At 48.9% G+C, this 13,199-nt stretch overlaps 1 protein-coding gene across 1 annotated transcript; it reads right to left on the reverse strand.

The window, feature by feature from the left end:
* Positions 1 to 6,249: 6,249 nt before the first annotated feature.
* Positions 6,250 to 6,852, reverse strand: LOC131922911 (major allergen I polypeptide chain 1-like). The gene is made up of 3 exons (XM_059277788.1): positions 6,792 to 6,852; positions 6,379 to 6,566; positions 6,250 to 6,270 (listed from the first exon to the last, which is right to left on the reverse strand). Exons 1-3 carry the CDS (start codon positions 6,850 to 6,852, stop codon positions 6,250 to 6,252), a joined length of 270 nt encoding a protein of 89 aa, XP_059133771.1.
* Positions 6,853 to 13,199: the final 6,347 nt, after the last annotated feature.

Raw genomic sequence — 13,199 nt, forward strand, 5'->3', positions numbered from 1 at the left:
TTCTCACATAAGAGACTACTAATAATGAGTTATTCCCATCATTAGGGAAAAACAGAAAACATTTCCCACGAAGGGATTTTTAATATTGAATTATTCCCACTCTGAGGGAAAATAAAAAAACATTTAAACCAGAGTTAAGCAAACAGACAACACAGTTATAAGCTCTGGGCCTGCTGTTCAGGCTGCAGACGTGAGCCCACCTGTTGATTCTGTGTAATTCAGATGTCGCCACTCTGTGCTGGCAACCAGAAAGAGCTCAGAGTTTAGCTATCCTGAAATTTTTTAGATAGGAAAGAGCCTTTTTGGCACCCAATGTGGTGGCAAGAGTTTCCACCTAAAAACTGAAAAAAAAGATGCTAAAATGGAGCTAAAAACAGTTCCTAATTGTCTCTCTCAAATGAGCGGCAGCTGCCAGTTTGAGCTACTGGTGGGTTCCTATCGTTCATTCGCGCTCGACCTGCCGTATGGCGGGAATGAGGCCTCTGCAAGTGGCACATTAAGCTGCATGGTGGATTTAGACTTTGCTAGTACAAAACAAAAAAAGAGATTTCTGGGCTACACGCTGCTTGGATAAAAGCATAGACTCACGATAGCTCCCAGAGCTGGCGGAAAACATACTACCACCATGTTGCCATGTTGGGAAGCTGAGGTGGGTGGAGCCAGCAGTCACAGCTGCTGCAGTTTAAAGCAATAGATTCACAATAAGACAGATTCAGATGGGATGAACCTCTAAACGGTTTACAATGTGTGTAAAAATGTATGTAGGCTTGGAAGAGAGAAAAAAAGTAATATATGCAGTTATATAAAGAAATAGTTTTAAAAAAGAAAATCTTTAAAGAGACAGTAAAGGTGGTATAAAAAATAAGCTAAATAAAGATGTATATTACACAGAGAATCTGGATTGTGTTGTCTTTGGGATTTTTAACTCCAGAGAGACATTTGATTGTAAAGGCTGCTCAGTTAAACCAGTATGTATATTTTAAAGGTATTTTGACTTCAAAATTTGGATCTAAGGATATGTTGCTTTGGAAAGGAGACTCTGCTTTTGTTCCCACAGAAAGCCAGAGGCTATGGAGTTGTTCCAGATTAAGATACATCAGGTTTGACCAGCCAAGACCCCCTGAAAAGTCTCCGATGACACCAAGGCCCAGATGATCCAACATCCAGAATGGTTTGAAGGCAACTGGCTCAGATGATACACCCTCACGGACTATTCCATAATTCTAAAATTTTCTTTGTTTCCCCATAAGATACAGTGCCCCCCTCCAGCAGGAAGTAGTGGAAGAGAAGCTACGCCCAAATTCCCAAATTATATGTAATTTTACTTTGTTAAGGTTAAAACCTTCCTTTTTGGAAAAAAAAGGGGGGGGGATGTTGTGGGATGGTCTGTTTGTCAAATGTGTTGCTGATTGGTCAGTAAATAAATCACTGATTGGCCAGTGGCTAGGCAGGAAGGATAGGCGGGACAAGGAGAAGAATAAAGCTGGGAAGTGGAAGGCTGAGAGAGAGAGACACTGCCAGCCGCCACACTGACAAACAGCATGTGAAGATGCCGATAAGCCACGAGCCACGTGGCAAGGTATAGATTTATAGAAATGGATTAATTTAAGCTGTAAGAACAGTTAGCAAGAAGCCTGCCACAGCCATACAGTTTGTAACCAATATAAGTCTCTGTGTTTACTTGGTCGGGTTTGAGTGGCTGTGGGACTGGCAGGTGAGAGAAATTTGTCCTGACCGTGGGTCAGGCAAGAAAATTCTAGCTACACCTTTTCTTCCTCTATTTCTACTGGGAAGAGGCTTTTTTCTTTTCTTTATTTTTCTTTTATGGGGTCTTTTAATCTTTAGGCCTAGTTTTAATATTTTTTCCCCTTTTTACTGGGAAAATCCTTTTTTCTTGATTAAACATTTTTCTCTTTAACATTGAGAAATTTCCTTTCCTTCCCTCTTCTCTATTGGGAAGATTTCCTATTTTATTTTCTTTCTTTCCCTTTTTTTTCTACTGAAAAAGGTCTTTTTCCTTGATTTATTTCTTGTCTCAGGAGCCATTCTATTTCTATCTTTAAAAATTGGCCGGGCGGTGGTGGCGCACGCCTTTAATCCCAGCACTCGGGAGGCAGAGGCAGGTGGATTTCTGTGAGTTTGAGGCCAGCCTGGTCTACCAAGTGAGTCCCAGAAAAGGCACAAAGCTACACAGAGAAACCCTGTCTCAAACCCCCTCCCCCCCCCCCCCCCCCGCCAAAAAAAATTGTACAGTTACCACTTTTTCTTTTGACAAGCATTTTAGCAACTGTACATTTTGTTGCTCCTGAGATGAGGAGTTTAAATTCCCCATGACCCTGCCAATCCTGGAGTCCTCTTACCCTGAGAATGCTTCCCTCCAGTTCTTAAGATGGCCGCCTCTTCTGTCCTTCTTCAAGCCATGCATCCGGGGCCAATTTTCGAGGCACAAGTGCCTTGGTTCACGTGTGTCCATTGAGTGAAGACTCAGAGGCACCTTAGGAATGAATCCAGCCTTTTGACGCTGCAGGGGGATTCAGTCTCTGAGGACTGAAAACTTTCCTTTTGCCCAGGGCATTTTTATTTTTCTCCATATTTATACATTAGCCAGTTGATTTTCATATGTTCAAAACCAAAGATGGATTAGGGCTAGGTGCTACTCTCTGGAGCCAGGCCAGAAGTAGCCCAGGGGAAATGCCAATGCCGCCACAACAGAAGTCCAACTTGGTGACCCAATGAGTTTCGTTGGGGTCACTTACAGGAGCAGAAATGACTCACAGACAGCTGCATCGTCAAAGCCCACCCAGCATGGGTGACAGCTCACACAGCTGGGAGCCTGGAGCCCACTGCAGTCTGCAGGCAGCTTAGAATGTTGGCTTGGCTGGCAGACACTGAGAGACTTGGAGGGTCATATACTCCTGACTCTTGCTGACCCCAGATAGTTCTGACTCTACAGGTCGGAGACCCCAATGAGAAGGGGAAGGGACAGACGCTAAAGTCAGTCTGGTGCAAGTCCCTGGAGAGCTGTGTGGGAGGGGAGCATGTGTGTTCTAGTGACGACACACTGCCAGTAACTTGTGTCCTCCTCAGCCTTGGATGTCTCACCCATGACACTTGCATACTCATTGAAGGCTAGGACACCATCCGCCTAAGACCAGGCCTACCTAATCCATCTACCAATCTCCCTGGAAGCCTGAGATTCTTAGTGTTTATAGAGCTGTGTGATTAAGTGTCAGAGCCTGCCGACAGTCAGCTGGGTAGCTGGGTAGAGGCGTGTGGATTGAAGAGACAGTGAAGAAGACAGAAAAGAGTCAGAGGTCTGCCGGTCAATGCCGGACAGCCCCAAGTTTATTTCACAGCAGCTTACATACAGTCTTGAAGGACAGAGGTAGAACAATGCACAGCACAGATATTCAACCACTGTCTATCCTGCCTTGTGTCAAGGAGCAGGCAGTTTCTTTTTCTATCTCAATGTACCTCCAGCTGGCGTCAGCAGCCTGCATCTAGCTAGATAGTGTGTTCCTTCCTGTGGGCTAATCAGGACTTTCTCACAGCCCTGGAGCAAGCAAGCTTGAACTCTATTGACTCAGAATAGACTTCAGATTCAAACTGGGAAACTGAGTCAGTTGTGGGCTCCCACAATTAAGTCCAAGATAAGCTTGGCAAGTGTTGTGAGCTGAGCCAGGCCCCAGATGGAGAAGCCCTGAGTTTTTAAATCAGTAGAAAGAAGCATGGTGGAATAGCCTCCTGTGTCCCACATGGGGAGTGAGAGAGTTGGCACAGAGTGTTTTGGTAGACCCTAGTCTGCCCTTAGCTTCTGCATAGGCAGGAGGCCCCTTCAGAAGCTCGCTCTAGCCGGATGCTTGTGAGCTGGAGTAGTGATCCCAGACATCAGGCCTTAGCCTGTGCAGGATGGCCTCCTGTTGCGCTGTTTGGTTTGGATATAGTTTCCTTGTGTCCCCTAAGAGTTCATGAGCTGGAAACTTGGTCCTCAGTGTGGTGACATGAGAGATGATGGCATGTGTATGAGGGGAGACAATTGGGAGGCGATCAGGCCACTGGGGTGTTGCCCTGGGAGGGACTAATGCTGTAGACTGGTTGAGTAGGTCCCCCTGTGTGAGTGCTGGAGACCACCCATACACTGACATGGCCATGTGACTAGTGCTGTTTTCTGTCCCTCTGCCACATGCAGTCAGGGGGTCCTCACCAGAGGCTAAACAGATGAGACTGCAGGACTTTGAACCTGGAGCCTTCAAAATGATGACATTTTTTCCTTATACTCCACCTTGGGTATTTTATCACAGCCTTATAAAAAATAATAATACACTCAACTCTTCCCAGGGCATACCTCCCAGGGAACTAGAGGACCTGCATCCCTGGGGTTTCCCATAAGCCTCAGCATCATGAGGACCCTAGATAAATCTTTCTGAATAGAGCCTGGAGGTGTGAGCCCAAACTCACATGAGGACATGGCTCACTGATGGATCAGTAAGGCCCGAGGACTGGCCATATGGCAACTATTAGGTGACTGATGTAGGAAAAGGCTTACTGCCATGGCCACAGAGCAGAGCCACAGTATGAGTTCTGAAGCTCAGGGAGCCCAAGTCCCCACTGGGGGTAATGTCCAATGGGGAGGTAGCTGGGTTCAGAACTGGGTATTGGCACTAGGATAAGCTGCCAGGTCCTACACCTATTTTCAAACTGGCCCTTTATTCTTGCTTCTGCCAGGGGTGTGAAGCCTCACTACAGCCCTGGAGATAGGGAGCTTTGTTCTTTGTCTCCCCATTTCCCACCTCCCTGGCTCCCCGCCAGACAGGGTTGCTCTGTGTAGCCCTGGCTGTCTTAGAACTCACTCTGTAGACCAGGCTGGCCTTGAACTCAGAGATCCTCCTGCCTCTGTCTCCTGAGTAAAATTCTGGGATTAAAGGCGTGCACCACCACTGCCTAGTTGAGATAGGGAGTTCTAGTCTTGTTTTATAGATGGGACACAGACACCCAGAGAAGCACTGTGATACAATGCACTGCACCATTGGCCCATGTCCCCAGCAGTGGGCAGAAGGGACAGGTTTTGCTGTCAGGAGCCTGTGTGATCCTTTGTAGACATTTAGCCTCTCTGGTCCTTCACTGTTCCTTGTTCCTGGGGAGTTCAATTGGGGAAGTCATGTATGTGCCCTATGGACCCTGGCCTAAGAAAGTGACAGAACTCTGGCTGTGGTGACTGTCTCCTAGTATCACCTGATGGGTTCTGCAGGGGCATTTGGGCAGTGCTGAAATTGAGCAGTGACAGTTCAAAGTCCCATCGGTTGTCGCCGCCATATCCTCCAACCCAATCACTGCCCAATCTCAAATCCAAACAGTCCAGGCTCCCCTGTGAATTGCAAGGCTTTTATTGTTGGAATCCTGTTCTTAGACACCTGGAGGGGAGTGGTAGGCTTGCTACATCTAGGCAGGTGAGCAGACAAGGGGCTTTTTTGAGGCTTCTGGCAAAGATGGATTCATCAACACGCTTTGTTAGCTTCTATTTTTGCCTGCAAAAGAAAGCCAGGGAGGCCTCAGAGGTGAAGGAGATCTCACCAACCATTCACAGGGCATCTCTTGGGGGGACCTACAGCCCGTGTGCCATAGCTCCTGGGACTGACCAGGCTCAGGGAGCCACCTCTCCCCCCTGTCTCCATCAAACCAATGCAGGCAAAGCCTTGTAAAGAGCCTCCAATCCAGCCTGATGGAAAGAGCCAGCTGCCCTCGGGACACCCTGGGCACATGTGGGACAGAATGGAGGAGCAGCTGGGGAGGACCTGCAGGGCTCTAGGGGGACCTGAGGGCAGCTGCAGCTCCACAAGTGAACTGATTCCTGTCACATGATGACTCTCAGACACATGCAGCCGAGGTGGTGACTTACCCTACTAGTACTAGTGACAAAAGGGGATTCAACTAGATTCTCCAGCTGAGTGTCCCAGGCCTGGATTCTACACAGTGACCTTGGAGGTCCAGAGGACAGGAAAAAGATGAGTGTCTTGGGGGTGCGGTGGTAGACTTGAAAAGTTAGGATAAAAGATCCAGGCTGGGGAAGGGATGCCAGGCCCTGTGCCCGTGTGGCTGGACTCGGGAGGCTGGGACAGAAAGGCTGATGGAGGCCAAGTGGTGTTGTGGGGCAGGGATCCTGGAGGGTCTGGTCTGGCTTAGCTGAACTGAACAGCCAGGCCCAGCTGAGGCTGCCTGAGTGTCCCTTCCTGCCCCAACCTCATAAAATTCTCAGTCGGGAGAGTCATATTTCTGGATTCACAGAGAAGCTGCAGTGGTAGGGAGAGACAGTCTCCATCCCTCACCTGGGGTGAGCATGTCGGCAGACTGGCTCCCGGGCCAGACACATAGAGAACTCACCAGCAAACTCTTTAAATTCTCCTTGTCTTCCTCTGTCAACTTGTTATCAGTGCATGTCTTCAGATTTTCAGCATTTTTCAGTGTGGCAGAGTCATCCTTGTATTGTTTAATGAATTCGACATAGTCAGTCACAGACGGGCCGAGAAAAAATTCCAGCTCCTCTTTTATAGCTGGGCAAATGCCACAGTCTGGAACACAAAGAAAAGGTGATCTTCCCTTGAAAACCTTGATTCAGAACACACACACACAGACACACACAAACACACACACTCATACACAGACAGACACAGACACAAACACACACAGACACACACAAACACACACACACACACACACACACGTCCTTCCTGTGGAAGTGAAGGTTGAGAGCCCTGGAGACCCTGCACCCCTGACACCCACACCCTAGTACCCACTTCCCCCTGATGTCAGGAGCAGGACAACCCCAAGCACCACGAGAGCACCAGAGAGCTTCATGGTAAAGGTGGCAGGTGCTCCTGCCCAGCTTTGGCCCCTTTTAAGTACCCTGGGCTGCTCCATGGGGAGGAGGGCCTGGGTCTGAGCCCCTCCAGGCTCCTCCCACACACCGCCTGGAACTCCCTGGGGCTGTGTCAGGGGCAGGTGTGTGTTTTGGCTACAGGATAAGATCCTGGTCAACAAAGGGCCCTGGCTCAGTTGGTCCCTTCTTAGTGCTCTGCTTAAGGTCACATGTCATGTGACCAAAGGAACTGATGACTAGGGAGAGGGCAAATGGCCCTCCATCAAGCCTCCAGAGTGAGGCCTGTCCTCACCCTGTCACACCAGGGAACTCAGTGTTTACTTCAAGGCCTCCCTAGCAGGCCATGTCAGGGACAGGCCAGATCACAGACCACTTGGCGATCCTGCCCTGACTGTGGCGGCCCTGTCCCATCTGTCACTGGCCCCCTGGCTTCACTGAGCCATCTAACCCTCAAGTCTCCTGCTGTGGCAGTCATCCCTCAGCTTGATCTTTTCTTTGTTGTGCTTGTTTGTTTGGAGACAGGGTCTCTACACACAGTCCTGGCTCTCCTGGAACTCCCCCAGTAGACCAGGCTGGCCTTGAACACACAGTGCTGGGATTAAAGGCACTACCCAGCTAAACCTACCTCTTAAGCCCTTGTTGATGTTTCTGGGTTTTTTGTTTTTTGTTTTTTGTTTTTTTCTGGAGCTGAGGACCCAGCCCAGGGCCTTGAGCTTGCTAGGCAAGAGCTCTACCACTGAGCTAAATCCCCAACCCCGTTTCTGGTTTTTTTGAGACAGGATCTTGCCCAGGTTAGTCTTGAGTTCATAATCCTCCTGAGAATGGTGTGTGTGTGTGTGGTGTGTGTGTGTGTGTGTTTGTGTGTGGTCGGTGTGTTTGGGGGTATGGATGTGTGTGTGTGTGTGTGTGTGTGTGTGTGTGTGTGTGTGTAACTGAGCTTTCTCTCAGGCTGGTGGTAAGCACTGTTAAAATCCATTAATAACGGCCTGGTGTGGTGTCAAACACTTTCAAGCCCAGCACTCAGGAGGCAGAGGCAGGTGGACCTCAGTGAATTTGAGGTCATCCTGGTCCACTCAGGGAGTCCCAGACCAGCCAGAATTACCCAGTGAGACCCTGTTAATAACCACCATCAGCACGTTCTCCAGTTCATAGTGCACGCACATCCTGTCCATTTCCTCATAACTAAGCAAAGGCATTTCAGTGTGGAGCTTCTGAGCCCTAACTGAACACTGCCCGACTCTGTCTGCTGCTCCGGTGGCTTTGACCCTCAGTCAAAAAGCCAGCGTGACTGCCTTGGTGCCAGCACCGGCCAGTTTGAAGCCCCACAGACACCTTGGGAAAACTAGAGGGCCATCAGCTGGCTACCCTGGCTTCTGAAGGCAGGCCTCTGGCTGGCTGGTTCAGAGTGTCTAGCAGGGGAGAGGGGAAGCATCCTGGCTGTGAAACGTGACTCTTCATTCCTCAGACTCCATCCAAACCCACCCTATCAGAGGGACAGCCTGCTCCGGTCTCAACACGGCCAGGCCACACCTGGAGCCGAGGGGCGGTGTATGGTGGTGGTCGTAAATCTTGGGGTTCCTCTGCTCCCCTGCTGTCTCCCACCCCCCCCATCTTCCCACCCCTCCCACTCCCCTTCTGCTCGGCACCGTGAGTTCAGACAGTGCCAGGCAATGGCTAGATGTGGCTGCTCTATCTTGGACTTTCGGGACTCCAGATCATGAACCAAATTAACTTCTTTCCCATATGCATGACCTAGTCCTGGGTGTTTTGTCCTAGCAATGGAACACAGAGTACACCACTGTAGTACACGTGGATCTCTGGTGTCTGAACACACCCGGCCTCCACCACAGCACTGGACCCTAAACCTTGCCCCTTCCCTAGCACTTCCTGCACTGGCTGCTTTTTGGTGTCCCTTGGATGTCTAAGGGCTCAGGGGAACAAGGCATGTGACAGTCTCTTTGTCCCAGGGACACCACATAGGAGGTCTCCACAAATGCTGGTTAGATGGCTGAAGGGCTATCTCGCTTCCCTCAAGTCTGTAACGTGACCATCCTTAAAACATGAAACAAAGAGAACCTTTCCACGTAGCCCAGGCTGGCCTCAAACTGTCAACCCACCTGCCCCAGCTCCCAATGCACATTATATAAGTGCTTATGTAATTTGGCCAGTATTACTTTTTAAAAGTAAAGATTCTAAGTGTTTTGATAAGTCAGAACTAAGTAGTTTGTTGTTAAAGGCACTTGACTGTCACTTTCTCTCTATCACAGGTGACAGATGAAGTTTGCTGAAGACTTAGAGAGGCATAAGCCTTCTGACTTGCTGGTCAGCCAAACAGGATCTACATCCGGTAACTGTTTTGGCAAAGAGGTGTCAAGCACTAAGACTCACTGTCCACTATGTCCTCTGGTCCTTGTTTTTATGACCTGGCAGGTCCCATGGGCTGCTGACGCATGTGCCATATGCTGTGGCCTTTCTCCTTCTTGGCAGTATAGGAATGGAGACAGGACATCCAGGGGCTCTGAAGTGTCTCTGCTGGGTGACAACTGCAGCGCCGTGCTAGTCTGTGGAGCTGCATTAGGCTTCTTGTAGATCAAGAGGTTAAGTGCCTTGCCCCCGCATGTCAGAGGACACATGACTTCTACACATCCCCCGTGATTGGAACTGCTCATTGAACCATTAATATTCTGTTACCAGATGTCTCTACTGTCTTCCCATCTCCTCACATTTTCCTATTTGTGTGCTTGTGTGTGTGTGTGTGTGTGTGTGTGTGTGTGTGTGCACTTGTGTGTGGACCCATGCAAATGTTCATTTGTGTTGTGGTTACAATGTGTGCTGGCTAGTTTTATGTCAACTTGACACAAGCTAAAGTTGTCACAGAGGAGGGAATCTCAACTAAACATGGCTCTGCCTGGCAGTGATGGGGCACACCTTTAATCCCAGCACTTGGGAAGCAGAGGGTGGGGGATCTCTATGAGTTCAAGGCCAGCCTGGTTGATAGAGAGTTCCAGGGCAGGCAGGGCAACACAGAGGAACCCTGTCTCCAAAAATCAAAATCAAAACAAAACCAAAAAATAAAAAAAAATAAAAAAAACCAACAACAAGAAGAAAAGAAAAAAGAACAAAAGAATCCTGTAAGGCATTTCTGCCTACCCCTTCCTGACAGGGTTTCTCTGTGTATCCCTGGCTGTCACTGAAGTCACTAGGTAGACGAGGCTGGCAGGAACTCAGAGATCCACCTGCCTCTGCCTCTGGAGTGCTGGGATTAAAGGTGTGGGCCACCATCCCTTGCCCAGGCATTTTCTTAATGGGGGATAGCACCGCCCACTGTTGATGGTGCCATCCCTGAGCAGGTGGTCCTGAGTCTATTAGAAAGCAAGCTGAGCAAGCCATAGCAAACAAGCCAGTAAGCAGCACCCTCCATGGCCTCTGCATCAGCTCCTGCCTCCAGGCTCCTGCCCTGCCTGAGTTCCTGCCCTGACTTCCATGATGAATGGAGATATGGAAGTATAAATTGAATAAAACTTTTCCTCCTTTATCTGCTTTTGATCATGGTATTTTATCACAACAATAGTAATCTTTTAAATTATTTCTTTATTTTTGTCTTTTGAGACAAGGTTACTCTGTGTAGCCCTGACTATTCTTGAACTCACTCTGTTGACCAGGCTGGCTTCCAATTCACAGAGATCTGCCTGCCTCTGTCCCTGAGCAATGAGATTAAATGAATGGACCACCACGCCTGGCTGAGCAATAGTAATCTTAACTAAGACACAATGCATACATATGTGTGTGCACATGGCAGCCAGAGTCACACAAGTGCCTCGAGCCGAGCCACTCCCCATCATATAAATACATGATTGTGTGTATATGTGTGTGTGTATATATGTGTGTGTACATATAATCACACATACATATTTTATATACTTATTTATGCTTTTTAAAAGGATTTGTTTATTTTTGTTTTATGTGCATGCAGATTTTGCCTGAATGAATGTCTTATGCACTATGTGTCCAGTGCCTGTGGAGGTCACAGGAAGGTGTTGGGTCCTCTGGAACTGGAGTTACAGATGGTTGTTAGCTGCCATGTGGGTGCTCGGGCCTCTTAATAGCTCACCACCTTATAGTTTTTGAGACAGGGTCTCTTACTGAACCCGGAGCTTGCTAATTTGGCTAGACAGGCTGGCCAGTGAGGCCCAGGGGTGGACTTACTCCCTAGGGCTGGGATTACCGGGTGGGTCATTGTCCCTGGCTTTCCTCCTGGGTCTGGGGATTGAAGTTTATACAGCAAGAATTTTACTGACTGGACCATCCTCAGCTCACCTTGCTTCTTCCTTTGGAAACATGTAACTCACACTGAGGACTGAAGGGGTAAACTCCCCTCCCGAGAGGAGCATCTACAAATTCTCAGTCAGTAAGTAAAGGACAGTAAGAGCGCTGTCTTTCGTTGCTACTTGATTATCTGCTCACCAAGCACTCATGCCAGCGTGGATTCATATATTATTTCCAATCATATTATACTCCAATATGATGTTATTTAGATCGTTGTTCAAATTGTTTGATAACTGACCATTAGGAGCTTGTTCCTTCCTTGTGCCAGTTTCCACGTGTGTGTTCATCTGCTTGTGTGTGTGTGTGTGTGTTTGTGTGTGCTTGTGTGTGTGTATTTGTGTGTGTGTGCTTGTGTGTGTATGTGTGTGTGTGTGTGCGCTTGTGTGTGTGTGTGTGTGTGTGTGTGTGTGTGTGTGTGTGTGTGAATGTCAGAGAACTATTAGCAGGAAGTCAGTTCTCTTCATCTACCACATAGGTTCTGGGATTTGAACTCAGGGCATCAGGCTTAGTGGCAAGCACCTTTAATCACTGAGCTATCTCAACAGCCTTCCAGCCTATGTTCCGAGACAGATCTCTTACTGAACCTGGAGCTCACAGGACTAGTGGTGTGTACCACCACACTCACCTCTTTTCAGGGGTCCTGGGGATCTGAACTCATGTCCTGAGGCTTGCAGAATGAGCACTTTACAGTCTAAGCCGTCTCCTTAGTCATCTGTGCTTTTGTGTGTGGTGCTGTGGATTAACCTCAGGGCTTTGCACATGCCAAAAAATACTCCACTAATGTATTGTTGAACTAGTGACAAAATTCCAGAGAAGACATAACTTTCAGCTTACAGTTTGAAGGGACACAGTCCATCATGGTGGGGTAGGCACAGTGCAGGAACTGGCAGGGTTGATCACATCTACAATCAGGAAGTAGAGACATGACTGTCCAGCTTACTTTCTCCTTTCCACTCCTCTATGACCCTGGTCCATGCTACCCACATAAAGTCAGACACCCACATCAATTAACCTAGCCTGAAACTTCCCACAGAGCCAGAGCTTTTTCTGTGGTGACTCTAAATCCAGTCAGGGTGACCATCAAGAAAGCCATCACACACTGCAAGCTTCCTGCCTCCGGGAATGATTCCCACAATGCCCAGCTGAAAATCTCCTTAGTGCTCAAAAGTCTTTCTGAGGGTGGTAGGTTGATTTGAACTTGAGACAGTCCACACACAGCACTGCCTGTGGACGTGGAGCACTCTAGTTTATAGAGGGCCTGTGGGACTCTGACGACGGAGAGTTCATGGCACAGGGAGGAATCCCTCCCTCTGCTCGTTGCTGTCACCGCATGGACTGTACTGCTGGAACCTCTTGGAGACCTGCTCACTGGTCGAGGACAAGGACAAGAGAAGGACAACAGGAATGAGGTACCGTGGCAGGGAGTATGCAGCATGATGCTGTTGGTAGCGCATAAGCATCACCTGCCCTGAGGATACCCACACGACCACAACACAGGCTCTACCCAGGCTGGGAGTCACTAAAAGCCCAGATGGTGCCCCCATGTCCTCAGAGGTCCAGTCCAAAGGCTGCAGCAGCCAAGATGTCCAAGGGGACAGGTATGGCCCCGGACACACACCCTCTGCTCAGATCCTGAACTCAGGCAGATGCAGTGTTGTGGGCTGTTGGCTGCCCACAGTGACAGAAACCCTCCTCAACTCGTGGGTTTCCACCTCCAAGCTTGAAGAGGACATGCTTGGAGTCAGGAGAGGTGAGGAGGACTGTGACCAGGAAGCAGAAGTGACAGTTGGGGCCAGGACAACAGGACACTTGGCTCAGCATGTGCCTGCTTAGAAAGGTCAGCTCTAACTGTCTTTGGCAAAGATACAACCATTTTTGTCCAGAAACTGATGACATCAGGATGTCTCCAGCCATTTGTTCTTCAGAGTTGGGAGGGGCCCCTATGCTCACTCCCCCATGCGCGTGGGAAGGGGATCCATAGGTGCCAGGTTCTTGCCCA

The sequence above is a fragment of the Peromyscus eremicus genome, chromosome 1 (assembly GCF_949786415.1).
Source record: "Peromyscus eremicus chromosome 1, PerEre_H2_v1, whole genome shotgun sequence".
In the NCBI taxonomy this organism is placed as follows: Eukaryota; Metazoa; Chordata; class Mammalia; order Rodentia; family Cricetidae; genus Peromyscus; species Peromyscus eremicus.